This window comes from Aspergillus ruber (assembly GCF_000600275.1).
Source record: "Aspergillus ruber CBS 135680 unplaced genomic scaffold scaffold00002, whole genome shotgun sequence".
NCBI classification, from domain to species: domain Eukaryota; kingdom Fungi; phylum Ascomycota; class Eurotiomycetes; order Eurotiales; family Aspergillaceae; genus Aspergillus; species Aspergillus ruber.
Window position 1 is genome coordinate 650,447 of NW_024467298.1, and position 11,087 is coordinate 661,533.

Below are 11,087 nucleotides of genomic sequence, written 5' to 3' on the forward strand. Positions count from 1 at the left end.
TTTGGTCCTTCAGTGTGATTGGTCTAATTCTCCGGTCTGCACATACAGAAACCCATTCCCCGGGCTAGAAATGTATGCGCCTCATCATCCCAGTGTGTTCTCGTCTTACCAGGAAACAGGACAATATAATCTTTCAATACCCTTGTCTGGACCGACAATGTTATCGCTACATGCTACAAAGGATGACGCTTATGGAAGCTGCTCATTCTTCCGAAGGAATCGCAATTTAACTGCCGATAAGCGGTGACCGGAGATGTGCATCTCTGCCCTAAATAGGCGAGCATCGAACTGGGCATTTCAGACAATTGCAGTTTTTGGAAGACAATTTGACTAGGACTAAAAGCTTTTTAAGAATGTAACAGCTCCTTCTCGGACATAAGAGGCTGGTAAGGTAAATGGCAAATTTCGTTTCCAGGTATCAGGTATACTCAATCGTCAAGGCATGGGCCAAACACGACGAAGTGACTGATGGCTTGAGGGACAAATTTGGATGTGATAAAAGAAGGCAATAAATATAGCAAGCAAGAGATCTGCAAATTTGGGTCTGATCTTCTTTTATGGAAGTTCGGTCTCAAGAGGCAGCTCTCTGAAATCAAACCAGGTCGTTCGTATCTGAACCCAACACCTTCCAACCTGAATCATGACAGGTGAATGTATCAGGATGCCATTAGGATAGTGAGCAACTCCATGCTCTTCGAGTTGTGCTTCTCGAACAGTTGCCCCTCTATAGGCTCATCCCTCATGGAGTATCTGAAAACCAGTCAATGATTGGTCCTTATTTGTTCTGCATGCTGAAAAGCTACTTTCCTTGACTTTATACCTGAGCCGAACAGAGGTTGGGTATAAATATCGTCTGAAAGAAGACGGCGGAGTTAGACTCAGCAAAGCTCAGTTAGACAGGACAGATTTATGCAAGAGGGGGTAACTGAAAACGCATGTTACTTACTTGGACCAGCTTTTCTTTCTTTCTTTCTTTTTTTTTTTTTTTGTTTTTCCCTAGCGGGGGAACACAATATCGACTTTGATTACAGTTCAGAAATATTAGCATTGTCGATGCATCTCCAAATCAGAGCATTGTTTATACTCACCTGAAACCAACTGTGATGATTACGAGTGTTGTCTTCAGATCCATAAAATGGCTTAACGAAAATTTTGGATGTATTCAATCCCAAGCAAGGTACCTTAACTCCATTGAAATATGCAAATTCATCACTTCGATTGTTCCATCACCACGTCCACAATCCTCCCCAATCCCTCCATCTCCTCTTCTACCATCAATCCCAACGCCCCCGGATCCAAGCTACATCCCACATAAACCGGGCGTTCCATGCGTCGTGCCAGGATCTTGGCGATTCGAGTAGTAAACTCGATGCTGGATGAGGTGTAGAGCGTAGTGCTTAGAACGGATTTCGAGTTGATGCGCTAAGCAATCAGACTTTATAACCAGAATATATGGGGCGAAAAAAAAAAAAAAAAAAAAAAAAAAAACTTACGTCTGGCATAGCATAGACGAAACTGCCCATTGGTTTTGCTGACCCCGTGTTATCTCCGGGTGTTGATGTTGTTATGAAGACCATTGCGCAGGTCTCTAGCGCTGTAAGGTGAACATGAGCTGTTGTGTGGAGGGCTTTAGGTAGAGAGAATGAGAGTTCTTTTGGTTGAATTTGAGGGGGAACTGGCTCAACTTGTGTTGCCATTATGGAATATCTTCTTTGCTAAAAGTAGTGGTAAAGAATGTCGCGAACAATGGACGTTGATGTCGGTATTTCTTCCCCGCCGTCCCGCAATCCCTCAACTTTGTCCACGCCAACTCCTCAACACACCTACACAAATTGACAAAGCAAAGCATTACGCTCTATATATACAAAATGATAGAACCGGAGGAAACCTGGGAAGGCAGCTTTGATCCCCTAGCTGACCCCGAGGAGCGCCGGGTGCTTTTTGCGACGCTGGATTCGTTCAGGTGCGTATAGCATCGCACACATACAGGTATTCCTCAATGGCCTTTTGCAAGAGGAGTCTATCTTGTCTTCAATTACTTCAATTATTCTCCCCACTAAAACCATTCAAGACAATATCGCAGAACTGCCCACCAGAATACCACCCACCGCCGTCGACAGGCCTTCTACGCCCTTCCTTCCGCCCATTGGCAGATGCTCGCGGAACCCCCCTTCTCCATACTCGACCACTTCTCACGCGCCGATGACGCCATTGATACGAATGCAGATATTGCAGATGCGATTCTGGGCGTTGGACTGGCTTCGTTTGGTCTTCCCGCATCTCCTTCCGCTGACGAACCTCGGACGAATTGGCACGGTACAGCGAATTCTTCAGACGTGAACAAAGCACATTCTACGATTAGGCAGTTTTATCGGGATTGGAGCACGGAAGGGAAGCGGGAGAGAGATGTGTGCTATGGGCCGGTTCTCAAGGCATTGCGCGAGGAATTTGGGGATAAATCACAGCGGAATGAGAAAGACGAGATTAAGGTGCTGGTCCCTGGAGCAGGCCTGGGTCGACTAGTCTTTGATCTCTGTCAAGAAGGGTACGCTGCAGAAGGCAACGAGATCTCATATCACCAGCTCATTGCCAGCAACTGGATCTTGAACCACACGGCCGGGCCCCAGCAGCACACACTTCACCCGTTCGCCCTGCACTTCTCAAACCTGCAATCGCGCGAGCAACAGCTTCGCCAAGTACAAATCCCTGACGTGCATCCGGGATTGGCCATGATGGAGATCGCAAGCAATCCGGACCCGAACGTCCAATTTGGCACCATGAGTATGTCCGCCGCCGACTTTGTGGTTCTTTATAAGGGCGAGGCAAACCAGGAGTCTTTCGACGCCGTCGCGACGGTGTTCTTCATCGACACAGCTCCCAATTTTATCCGCTATATCGAGGCCATCCATAACTGTCTGAAGCCGAACGGTGTTTGGATTAACGTCGGTCCGTTACTCTGGCACTTCGAAGAGGGAAAGAACCACAATGAACAGCAGCCGGAGGGTATTGCAGAGCCGGGCAATGTGGAACTGACGGAAGAGGAGGTATTCTGTTTGGTGGAGAAGATGGGGTTCAAATTAGAGAAGAGAACAGCGCCGGAGGAGAGGGAGATGTGTGGATATATCCAGGATCCAGAGAGTATGTTGCAGAACTTGTATAGGCCGTCCCACTGGGTTGCGCGGAAAAAGTAGCATTTTATATATGGAGCATACATAGGTATTATATGAATCGCATCGCATTATCCATACGATGTCCTCGGCTGGATTGCATGACTCTCGGGGAATCTTTGCTTGAAAGTTGTGCCGGTGAGGGTTAATCTTAATGGTCCTGTTAGTCCTGGAGCTGTGGCTACGGAGATGTGGGAAGGAGTGGGGGATTGCGGGGAGGGATGTTGTGTTTGCGAGGCTGAAGGAGAAGTTGTCTAAGGGAGATTACGAGGCTGGAGGATGTGGCAGAGGCGTGTGTTTATTGTATGAAGGATCAGGGAGTGACGGAGGCGGTTATATCGAGTAATGGGGTGGGACACTTTGATTTTGTGCTTTGGATATTAGGGGCCGTTATTGGAATTTAATGTTGGGCTACTTGCTTGAATTAGATGAGAACCAAGTAATAGCAATACAGCTAAGCTAATTTAATGTCATGTTGCCTTGCTGATTCTTTCTTTGCACTTTATAGTTCCAGTAAGCTGTGACACCATTCTGGTAAGCTGACAGAAAAACGGAGTAAAGGTACTCGCAGGCAGTACGGTAGTCCAGAACAGCTTTCGGGTCAGTTTAAGTCGGTATAGTCTTCTTTGGAAGAGACAGCGTGTCGAAACTACTTCTGAGAATTCCTAAGGCGAAATGGGGTGTTAGACCGTTCCTTTTTCCGAACTTGAGAAATGGGAAGTTCTCGCCATCGGACAGTGCACTCGTTATGGGTAGATCAAGCCAGTTCTGCGAGTTTACGGACAAGCAGGCTGTATATGTGCATTAATAGACGAGCTCAAGAAAGGTTTAGTGATAGGCATACGAATAGACTCCACAACTGCCTGCACATAACCGTCAAGATACTCATGTCGGTGAAATAGGCACCCTATTCAATGAAGAGCAACGCTATCACTCTAAAGGTTGTTTAACGATATACGATACATCCGGGTTCGGTGACATAACTCTCCAGTATGCTTCCTGGTATATACTGTAGCACACTGCTGAAACAAGGCACGAGCCGATTGAAGAACTATTGAGACATTAGCGATTGATAAGTTAAAACGATAAGGGTCCATACTGATGGGATGAAGCGTTTTCTTCTCTCTCCATTGTGAAACCCGCGGGATCCGTAGTGCAAAGTAGCGGCGCCAATATCCTGAAGTATCGCCCAGAAGAGATCATCAGGTAGCCGCGCTCACTCCATGTCACTAGTCCGGCACGCTGCCTCAGAGAGTGCATCGGCATGTAGGACGAGCTAGTAAATGCATGTGTTTGTCAACTCAGTTGGTTCTCTCTTCAACTTGCTTTACAAGCTGCACGATTATCCTCGTTAACTACATGGCAGTCAACCTATTTTGTCTGAAAATTAGGGCATGTTACTCTAGCGAGAATATTCTCAAATATTTTTTCCAACGCCAAGCCCTCATCTTTGCGGATGGTGTCTGACTTTGACATCCAATTGATATAACTATGATAGTCAACTGGAACAAAATGCATGAGAAGCAGAAAGACTAAGCGACGGCTGGCAACGTTTTCCTAGAATGCCCTGTTTGCATGAAACTAAGGAAATGGGCTAATGTCAAGTGTGTTGGCACAGTTTTGATTCAAGCAGCAAGATGTATGGCTATCATTGGCTTTACCTAGGTGAACCTGTTTGATATGAGATAGGTCGAAGGAATACTCTATAAGGTGAATGATTGTCATCTCAGTGAATTGTCGAGTCTGAATAGTCGTCAAGTTAATTAACGAGCTTCTAATTAGTAAGTCTTTTACCGGATCACGGCTTAAACAAGTGACAATGCTGGTCAAGCAGCATTAATATCCGCCTTGCGTGCGTTTCTTCGAATGCATGATCGACGGCCAGGGAGAATAGGATGAGGTGAGGAGGGATGTAAATTGATACCATTATCTAAGTGGCTTGGCTGAACGAGCATAGAATCGGTCTGTCGGTTCAAGAAAAGACATCAAACCCAATTTCAGGAACTCAGGGTCGTCATCACAGCCAGCCAAAAATACAAAATGGTGGCAGATGGCTTTCTACAAGAAATGTATTACCCCTCTCCTCTCATCCTCTGTTTTTACACGTATCTAATCGAGTATCAGGTTGAAGGAAGCGTTTAGTGAGTATGAAGTCGAAAACTTTGATCTCAGCTTGGACGAATTTGCGATTGCCAAGTATGACATCCTGCAAGATCAATGATTTTTTTTTTTTTTTTTTTTTTTTTTGTTCCCTTCTCTTTTCTACAGGAGTACTGACAGAAACTCCAGTTTTACTGTACCTGACGATACAACATTGTGAGAGCTGCAAGAAGTACAGCTGCCGGATTTCGTTATGCATAGTGAAATCACCTCACTTGAACGACTGAATGGGTATACTAGACACAACCCATGTGGTATACATCTTAGGGCAAGGGATACCTGGGGGGATTCTCTGATGGCTGTTTTATGCTGTAAGGTCAATCGTGTATTTAAAACTGTCTAATGACAAGGCTTGGGGCATAGACATCATCTATATTTGAAGTACAGTAAGTAATCCGCATCGAATCTGAGGCTGTGAATTCAAGTCTGCCTTGTGATACAGTATCGTATGATACGATAATTACATACCGGATCAAAACGAGGCCAACGCCCATCTTTGAGCCGCAAAACGACAAAGAGACCGCGTGGTGCAGTTTTTTTTCCATGTATCGCATCAGGAGTGCTACTTGAAGAATCATTGGGAAAATTGTCCCGGAATTGCCAACCCTGGCAATATTCAGTCTCAACCATGGTTACATTTACGGTTCAGTTCTTTTGAGATCATCCTGACAGTGACAGCGAGCCCCACGGTCCGCGCGGGTGCTGTACCGTAACTTAACCATACAATACCGTATCACAGCAATACCAGCCATGTCCAATCCCTTCTGGACAGGACTCGAATGACAACAACAATAGAGTGACAACAAAAAGACCATAAAAGCAATAATAAAAGAGCCAATGGCGCAGGATTATTAAAGGCAGTTGATCTGAGAAGAATACATAGTATCTCATCTCCCTTCCCCTCGTTGTCTCCAGCCATCATTCCTCGTGGCTAGTGTGTTGTGAATGTTGCGATAGACAGCAGTAGTAAGGCTCTCTCCTCGCATCCTGTCCCTTTTTCATCTTCTGTTCTTTGATTTTCCTTCAATCTCACTGTTTTGTTTATTTCCCCCCTCTAATTCCCTGCGATAGGACCTCTTCTTATCAGGCATCGAATACGTTGAATTGTCGTCGTCTTACTGGACCAAGTGCCTCTCTTCCTCCCCCGCGCCCAATTACCCGGACTCTCTCACCAGGAACGCTTCCACGCCGGGCACTGCCTCTCGCTTTTTTTCTTGTTTTCTGTCCTCTTCGGGCATCATCTTTCTTCTCCTCTTAATTTTCTCTTCATCTTTTTCCTTCTCCTCCCTCCATCCCACCTACATGGACTTCAAGTTCAGCAGGTTCGGCTTCAGACGCAAGAATCCGTCCTCATCATCCTCCAATAATACCACGCCCACCACAAGCGCTGCTCCTCAGATTCCTCCAATCCCCAACCAGTCAACTCAAACCCTCGTCGCCCCTCCTACCAACGGTGCGACCTCACCCGGTTCCGCGCCCTCTCACACCAGTTCGTCCTCGACTAGTCTTCCTATGAACCCGAACCAAAACGCTCTGGGGCGGCCCCCGAGTTATAGCTACAACCGATCCGCCAGCCCCATGCCGCCCCAGCAGATGCCGCACCACCCTCCGCCGCTCAATACCAACATCCAATACACCCAACCCGCAATGCAGCACATGGGCGCTCCACCGGGTTACGGGTTACAACAAACTGTTGCGCCGCCAGTGCCTCCTCCAATGCATCAGCCTCAATACATAAGAAACCCGGCCGTGGAAGTCGAAGGATCGGGTCGTAGCAAGGCACAGCTCATCGTGGGTATTGACTTTGGTACCACGTTTTCCGGTGTGGCCTTTGCCTTTGCGACCAACAATGAAGCGCGAGAGGATATCATAACCGAGTGGCCTGGCGCCGGTACCCACACTAAACAAAAGGTGGATTATATTCTTCAAGATGATAAATTGGCTTACTTTCCAGGCTGACTTTTGCGTGCCTTTTATAGATTCCAACAGTACTATACTACGATCAATACCAAAAAGTGGTAGGATGGGGACCGGATATCGCGGACGCTCTCGCTCCGACTGGCTATCCGAAGCCGGGGGTGCAAAAAGTCGAGTGGTTCAAGCTTCAACTTATGCTCTCGGGCAACACCTACATCGATCCCATTAACCTTCCCCCCTTGCCTCCAGGCAAGTCGGAAATAGACGTGGCGGCCGACTATTTATACAAGCTGCGACAAGCGATGCGGAACCAACTCCAAAAGACGCTGGGAGAGGTATTCACCCGTGAGGAACGCAATATCCGGTATTATCTCACAGTGCCTGCCATCTGGAATGATGCAGGCAAGGCTGCGACCCGTGCCGCAGCCATCCAAGCGGGATTCCTGCGTGACGAGAACGACCCCCGATTGACGTTGATCTCAGAGCCTGAGGCAGCGGCTCTCTTCTGTGCCAAGACGGGTCTACTCAATCTGAAGGTTGGCGATGCCATCCTAATCGTCGACTGTGGTGGCGGTACCGTGGATTTGATCGCGTACGAGGTCGAAGAAGAGCAGCCGTTCAGCGTGGCCGAGTGTACAGCCGGTTCTGGGGACTCCTGCGGTTCAACAGCCCTCAACCGAAACTTCAGTAACATTCTGCGGGCAAAGATCCGGAAGATGAAGTTGCCCGACGGTTCGCGCACGGCCGGGAAGGTGTATGCCAAGTGTATCATGGACTTTGAGAATCGTATCAAGGCAGACTTCCGCAACAATGGCCAAAAGTGGGCTGTGGATGTGGGTATCGAGGCTGATTTTGCTGAGGCTGGCATTGAGGATGGATACATGACCTTTACCAATGAGGAGATTCTTCAATGTTTTGAGCCGGTCGTCAACCGTATCCTCGAACTGGTCCGCAACCAGATAATCGCCATCCAGGCACAGAACAAGTCGCTTCAGGTAAGTTCCTTGTTCCCTCTCCCTTGCTGATCGATCGTGCTAACTTGTGTAGAACGTCCTTGTGGTCGGTGGATTCGGTGCTTCCGAGTATCTATTCCAGCAAATTAAACTCCATGTCCCGCCTCAATACCAATCCAAGGTTGTCAGACCCATGGACTCCGTCGCAGCTATCGTCAAGGGAGCCGTCACCGCAGGAATCACGGAACGAGTCATCACCCACCGTGTTGCACGTCGGCACTACCTCATGGCCACTCTCCAGCCATTCAAGGAAGGATACCACCCCGAACAGTACCGTGTGCCCAGCTTGGACGGTCGGGATCGGTGCAAGTACACCCGACAGATCTTTGTGCAAAAGGGCGAACGTGTCAAGATCGGCGAGCCGGTCAAGGTCAGCTTCTTCCGACAGGTGGCGCCTGGAGCGACCCTCATGTACGAGGACATCTTGTACGCGTGTGACGAGGATGTCTGCCCTGAATATACAAAGGATCCTCGTAAGTCAACCTCTTCTCCCTGTTTACCCGAGTGCATAACTAACATGGAACAGGCATCAAGGAAGTTGTCACCCTCACATCCGACCTCTCGCGCAAGAACCTCGAGACCGACTTCGAGCGCATGGATACCCCCCAAGGCACCTTCTACCGCGTGTACTTTGACATCTATCTCACCCTTGACGGCAGTGAGTTCAGTGCGGAGCTTGTCTGCCAAGGGGAGATTATGGGCCGCTGCAGGGCCAAATTCAAGTAGATGCTTCGCATGATTGTCGAAAAGGAAAAGGGCAAAAAAGTCATGACATTGAACGAAGATGGGAGGATGGAACGAATTTATATACCCCGAATTTTTGTATACATTTTTTCTTTTTTTAGTTGATCTATATCATTGAGCGAATCAAGCAGGGGATGATCTTTCACCAAGATAGTTTCAAGTTCCTATATAATACACCGATTATCATTTTCACTTACATCGGTGATAGACAACCATCAATCATATAATTATTTTCCATAGCTCCTGTCTCATCGTACCGATTCGTCCTCTTATCTGTCAAAGCGCAAGGCAGGCATTCCCATGGAAATTCTCTCGAGTGCAATCATGAATGCTGAGCGCGCGCATTACGGATCGAGAGAAATGGATAAGCACGCTGACAAACAAGAATAAGGAGATGCAAAAAGCGTGGCGTTGATGGGAGTTCAGGATCTGGAAACAAAGTATGAGAGGTCGTTTCTAATCTGGTATTGACAGAGAACTAAATCCATAAGCCCTAATGTTGTTGAATTATTTGGATATCTTCCGCACAAAGGAAGCCTAATAGACAATTTAGATGAGACTGTGAGTCGTGACCAACACATGGTCGAGTTGATTTCGATGTCGGATTTTATGCGAATGTTTTGGTGTTAGGTTAGGCTTGTCCAATGATGAATTCGAATCTCGGGTGTAACTTTTTCGAGTAGTGTGTATTTGTTGCAGCCCTAGAGGAGCTTCGAAGGCGTTGCAATAAATCACTCCGGGAAATGCGGCTCACGTATGCACATGTACTGGCGATTGTATCTGCATAGTCAAATTCACCCATACACTTTCTTGCTTCTCTATACGCTGATGAATCGAGCCAATTCTGAATAGCTATGCGTTGCTATGCCTGCACGTGACTTTGCGAGGTAAGCCTATTGCATGGCCTTTTCTGCGGCTAGGGCTACTGCTAACATTGACACACTACTGCGTTTCGTCATAGAGATTCTCTTCGACTTCTTTATCATGGCCTTTATCAACGGTCTTCGAACTATCGCACACTCTTTTACTCGAATTCTGACCGAGAAAACCACGGGAGCTTCGGTAGTTGCCGAGAATGCGCAATACCTGCTGCGAAAGGCAAATGCTAAAGGCAAACAATGGGATATAGCCGTTGAGCAAGGTGGGCATCCCGTCAGTCATGATACTGAAGGACGTTCGGGATGCGCGAGCGAGAAACAAGAATACCCTTTCTACATTCAAGTAAGGCAGGAAGCTAAGCAGGAGCAGTTAGTGGGCAATATCGTGTGCATGTTTCATAGCGCAATCATAAACAAACCCGGGGCATTTTCCGAGAACCGATCATCCCAAAATGGAAAAATTTGGTCATTTTATGATGAACGATCTTGCCAGGATGATTTTCATGGAGGTCAACCCTCTTCTAACTATGGGTATATCCCAGAAAATTTCATAGGGCAGCTTCTTGCTGAATGTGTTTTTATGTCACTGTCAATTACTACTACAACTTAATGCGCATCCTACCGAAGTTTGTTTATTATGCGACCATGCAATCTAAGGACCGGAAATTAGACACCTATTCTTGCCAACTTGTAAAATGGCACCAATTTCCAATTCTTTGTCCTTGATTCAGCAGACGAGGTCGTCTATTTATCAGGTGGAAGAACGGTCTGATTATTGAATAAGGAATGGCGCGGAGGAAAAGTTACTATATTCAATGAAACGAGGTAAGCATATTATCTCCACTTTACCTTGCTCCAGACTTGAGCTAATTCTGGTGGGCTAAGTACTGGAGTTTCTATTTGATTACTTCGTGATGGGGTATATCAACGGTTTTCGATCTCTATCACACCATTCTACGCTTAGTATCCCCGCAAGTTTATCAGCAAGAGCAGTGAATATCGCTGAGAGTGCGCATTATCTATTAGGGGGGCAAATGAGCATACCACAGAGAGGGAATGGGAGGAGGCAGAGCACACTGCATTGACGGGTGTTGAGCAACTTAAGATGGAATTTATGTACCCACACTTCTTCCGATATGAACAGAAGGTTAATTTTATGCTATTTTAGTTTTCTGGATTATCAGAACATCCTCCGTACAGTAAGGCTT

General features: G+C 47.0%; 5 protein-coding genes across 5 annotated transcripts; 3 read left to right on the forward strand and 2 right to left on the reverse strand.

Annotated features, from left to right (window-relative positions):
• Positions 1-842: 842 nt before the first annotated feature.
• On the reverse strand, positions 843-1,752 carry EURHEDRAFT_520195 (proteasome assembly chaperone 4 family protein). The gene is made up of 4 exons (XM_040786814.1): positions 1,494-1,752; positions 1,089-1,422; positions 947-1,019; positions 843-853 (listed from the first exon to the last, which is right to left on the reverse strand). The coding sequence occupies exons 1-2, from the start codon at positions 1,695-1,697 to the stop codon at positions 1,210-1,212; spliced, it is 417 nt and encodes a 138-aa protein (XP_040642686.1). The 5' UTR covers positions 1,698-1,752; the 3' UTR covers positions 843-853; positions 947-1,019; positions 1,089-1,209.
• A 55-nt stretch (positions 1,753-1,807) lies between these two features.
• On the forward strand, positions 1,808-3,579 carry EURHEDRAFT_408228 (carnosine N-methyltransferase family protein). The gene has a single exon (XM_040780778.1). The coding sequence runs from the start codon at positions 2,154-2,156 to the stop codon at positions 3,189-3,191; it is 1,038 nt and encodes a 345-aa protein (XP_040642687.1). The 5' UTR covers positions 1,808-2,153; the 3' UTR covers positions 3,192-3,579.
• A 1,495-nt stretch (positions 3,580-5,074) lies between these two features.
• On the reverse strand, positions 5,075-5,687 carry EURHEDRAFT_408229 (uncharacterized protein). The gene is made up of 2 exons (XM_040780779.1): positions 5,457-5,687; positions 5,075-5,363 (listed from the first exon to the last, which is right to left on the reverse strand). The coding sequence occupies exons 1-2, from the start codon at positions 5,524-5,526 to the stop codon at positions 5,254-5,256; spliced, it is 180 nt and encodes a 59-aa protein (XP_040642688.1). The 5' UTR covers positions 5,527-5,687; the 3' UTR covers positions 5,075-5,253.
• Positions 5,688-6,629: 942 nt separating this feature from the next.
• On the forward strand, positions 6,630-8,983 carry EURHEDRAFT_512296 (Hsp70 family protein; the record flags this gene model as incomplete). The annotated part of the gene is made up of 4 exons (XM_040786056.1): positions 6,630-7,238; positions 7,307-8,239; positions 8,292-8,730; positions 8,784-8,983. 4 exons carry the CDS (start codon positions 6,630-6,632, stop codon positions 8,981-8,983), a joined length of 2,181 nt encoding a protein of 726 aa, XP_040642689.1.
• Positions 8,984-9,901: 918 nt separating this feature from the next.
• EURHEDRAFT_399305 (uncharacterized protein) lies at positions 9,902-10,489 on the forward strand (the record flags this gene model as incomplete). Its single annotated transcript, XM_040779911.1, has 1 exon — positions 9,902-10,489. One exon carries the CDS (start codon positions 9,902-9,904, stop codon positions 10,487-10,489), a length of 588 nt encoding a protein of 195 aa, XP_040642690.1.
• Positions 10,490-11,087: the final 598 nt, after the last annotated feature.

Coding starts and splice junctions, on each gene's coding strand:
- EURHEDRAFT_520195 (XM_040786814.1), bottom strand. CDS start 1,697: ATGGCAACACAAGTTGAGCCAGTTCCCCCTCAAATTCAACCAAAAGAA. Junction 1,423..1,493: donor TCGTCTATGCTATGCCAGAC/GTAAGTTTTTTT, acceptor CTGATTGCTTAG/CGCATCAACTCGAAATCCGT.
- EURHEDRAFT_408228 (XM_040780778.1), top strand. CDS start 2,154: ATGCTCGCGGAACCCCCCTTCTCCATACTCGACCACTTCTCACGCGCC.
- EURHEDRAFT_408229 (XM_040780779.1), bottom strand. CDS start 5,526: ATGCATAACGAAATCCGGCAGCTGTACTTCTTGCAGCTCTCACAATGT. Junction 5,364..5,456: donor TATCGTCAGGTACAGTAAAA/CTGGAGTTTCTG, acceptor AGGATGTCATAC/TTGGCAATCGCAAATTCGTC.